Source organism: Myotis davidii, unplaced genomic scaffold (assembly GCF_000327345.1).
Source record: "Myotis davidii unplaced genomic scaffold, ASM32734v1 scaffold796, whole genome shotgun sequence".
Classification (NCBI taxonomy): domain Eukaryota; kingdom Metazoa; phylum Chordata; class Mammalia; order Chiroptera; family Vespertilionidae; genus Myotis; species Myotis davidii.
The window spans coordinates 428947-431642 of record NW_006287809.1 but is presented as its reverse complement, the minus strand read 5'-3'; the positions used below and the strand labels follow the sequence as shown (position 1 = coordinate 431642).

The following is a 2696-nucleotide window of genomic DNA, read 5'->3' as shown; positions in this document are numbered from 1 at the left end:
CTTGGCCGTGTCGGCGCTCTGAGGCTGCAGCTGCCGGTGGGTCTTCTTGTGGCGGTTGAGCTTGCTGCTCTGGGCACAGGCGTAAGGACACTGGTCGCAGGCGTAGGGCCGCTCGCCCGTGTGCGAGCGCATGTGCACCTTGAGGTTGCTGAAGGAGCTGAGGGTCTTCATGCACACAGCGCAGGTGGGGCTCCGCCGGGGGAGGCTGTTGGCCTGGGAGCCCTTGGCCTCCACTTCCTGCCCCACCACGGCTGACATGGCTGCAGCCACCTCCGCCAGGCCCAGCAGCGGGGTCTCTGGGGCCTCGGATTCCGTCTGGTAGATGGACAGTCCATGGTCCCACTGGGCATGGCGCAGCAGTTTCCAGGCCTTAGTGAATTGTCGGCCACAGCGGAGGCAAGTCAAAGCCTTCAGGTCCTCAAGTTCTGCAGAGACAGGCCGGGTGTTAGTGTGATGGGTGAAAGCATAGCAGTAGTGGTCAGCTTGCCAGGCGGACACATTCTGTGGGAAAGCCTGTTCTAGGGCCCCAAAGCGGCAAGAGGACAGGGAAAACCCTGCCCTCAGGAAGCTGATGTTCAGGGAGGGGGGTAGATGGACGAGAAGCAAGGAAAGTCCGGAGTGGATGAGTATGCAAGGGTTCTTTCCGTGTTTGAAAATCAGAGATGCCCTCCTGGCCAGGTAGCTCAATTGGATAGAGCATCATCCCCATGTGCCAAGGTTGTGGGTTCAACCCCCAGTCAGAGCACATAAAAGAAGCAACCAGTGAATGCATAAGTAAGTGGTACAAATCAACTTTAAAAGAAGAACGGAAATCTTTGTGGAAAAGTGAATAAATTAAAAAAAAAAAAAGTGAAAAGTTAAAGCAGAGTGAGGGACAGGGAGTGCTATTTCATATTGGGGGATCAGGAAGGCCTTGCTCAAGGTGACCCAAACCAGTGTGCTAGCCCTAGCCGGTTTTGCTCAGTGGATAGCATCGGCCTACAGATCAAAGGGGTCCCGGGTTCGATTCCAATCAAAGGTCAAAGGCACGTACCTGGTGGGGCACATGCAGGAGGCACATCGATGTCCCCCCCCCTTCCACTCTCTCTCTAAAAATCAATGGAAAAATATCTCCTGGTGAAGATTAACAAAAAACACATAAAAAATTAAAATCAATAAAAACGTATTTATTTTATTTTTTTAAAAAATATATTTTATTGATTTTTTACAGAGAGGAAGGGAGAGAGATAGAGAGTTAGAAACATCGATGAGAGAAACATCGACCAGCTGCCTCCTGCACACCTCCCACTGGGGATGTGCCCGCAACCCAGGTACATGCCCTTGACCGGAATCGAACCTGGGACCCTTCAGTCCGCAGGCCGACGCTCTATCCACTGAGCCAAACCGGTTTCGGCAAAAACCAATAAAAACGTAGTTAAAAAGAACCCCCTCTTCGAACCTCAGTTTCCACACTTGCTAGAATATGGGGATCCTCTCCCTTTCGGGGTTGTTGTGACCTCAAATGGGGAACAACTGAGAGTTTAGGTCCAGTAAACGTTAGCTGGGCTGAGTCCACAATCCTCCAAGAGTCTGTGTTTCGTTCCAATAATTCCATCACAGCCCCTCCCTGCTCGCACTCTAGCGGATTTGATCACAGCTCTTCCTTTCAATATAGGACCCTCCCTGTGGCCCAGCCCTTTTCGAAAAAATCCCGGCTTATAGGCTGGGGACTGAAAATCCTGAGCCTAGTGCCACGGTAAGGGTTTAATTCCATTCCAAGAGAAGGAACCCAGGTGCCCAGGCAGGAGGACGCGGCCCAAACCAGGGGCTTCCCAGCAAGCACGACTGGGAGATTCCGGGGGAGGGGGCAACACCACCCTTCCAGCTGGCCTCAGGCCGCCCCTCCCCCAGACCACTGCCCTCCCCAGGGTCCCCCTACTGCCACACTGGTCCAGCCACCTGGCCAGTTATTTCTGGCCAAGGGGAAGGAGAAGTGAAACCAGATTGGGGGGGCGTGTGTGGCAAGTCCCCAGACCAGTCTTCTGGGGCTGGCCACACCCAGTGGGCCATCCTCCTTCCCTGCCCAGCCCTGCCCCCACCCTTCGCACCACCACTAGTCCCAGCCCTAGGACAGGGCAGGCCCTGGCCACGCCTAGGCTACACCCGATGGGGAGCCAGAAAGGGGAAGTAGTGCTCACTGCCCCGCCTGTCCAGCTCAGCCTCTTCTCCCACAGGAAGCCAGGCCCTTGAACTTGAGAGGGGGTTGCATCCCAGCTCTACTCACCTGAGTCCGGGCAAGGGCTGGGGCCTCTCGAGGGCTGACAGCCCTGCTTCTTGTGGTCCATGAAAGCCGTGATGGCCTTCAGCGGGAAGGTCTGCAGGCAGAGGCCGCAGGTCAAGGTATCTGGGTGTTTGTCAGTCCAGGGCTGGCGGTCTGCAGGGAGGAAGCGGGTGGTGAGCATGGGGTGGGGCCAGAACCGGCTGGGGGTTCCGAGGGAGAGGGGAAACCCGGAGGTGAGAAGGGAGCCAGGACCCAGCTACGGAAACACGGCCGGGGCAGGGGCAAGGGCCGCGGAGCGGTGCCGGAGGCCGGCGTCCCGCCAGAGAGTGAAAGGGGAGGGTCGCGGGGCCCGGCACAGGGGGCTCTTACCGTGCGGACTAGGGACCACAGAAGTCCACGGCGCCGGTTGGTTCTGCAAGCCGAGGGGGAGGGTACC

General features: G+C 56.9%; 1 protein-coding gene across 1 annotated transcript in view; it reads right to left on the bottom strand.

Moving 5' to 3' along the window:
• The window catches only part of ZNF296 (zinc finger protein 296), an 8050-nt gene that overhangs the window by 507 nt on the left and 4847 nt on the right, over positions 1 to 2696 (bottom strand). The window contains exons 3-5 of the mRNA XM_015561202.1: positions 2630 to 2695; positions 2264 to 2413; positions 7 to 425 (exon numbers count right to left, since the gene is read on the bottom strand). Coding sequence (XP_015416688.1) covers positions 7 to 425; positions 2264 to 2413; positions 2630 to 2695 — 635 coding nt within the window. The remainder of the gene's footprint in view (positions 1 to 6; positions 426 to 2263; positions 2414 to 2629; position 2696) is intronic.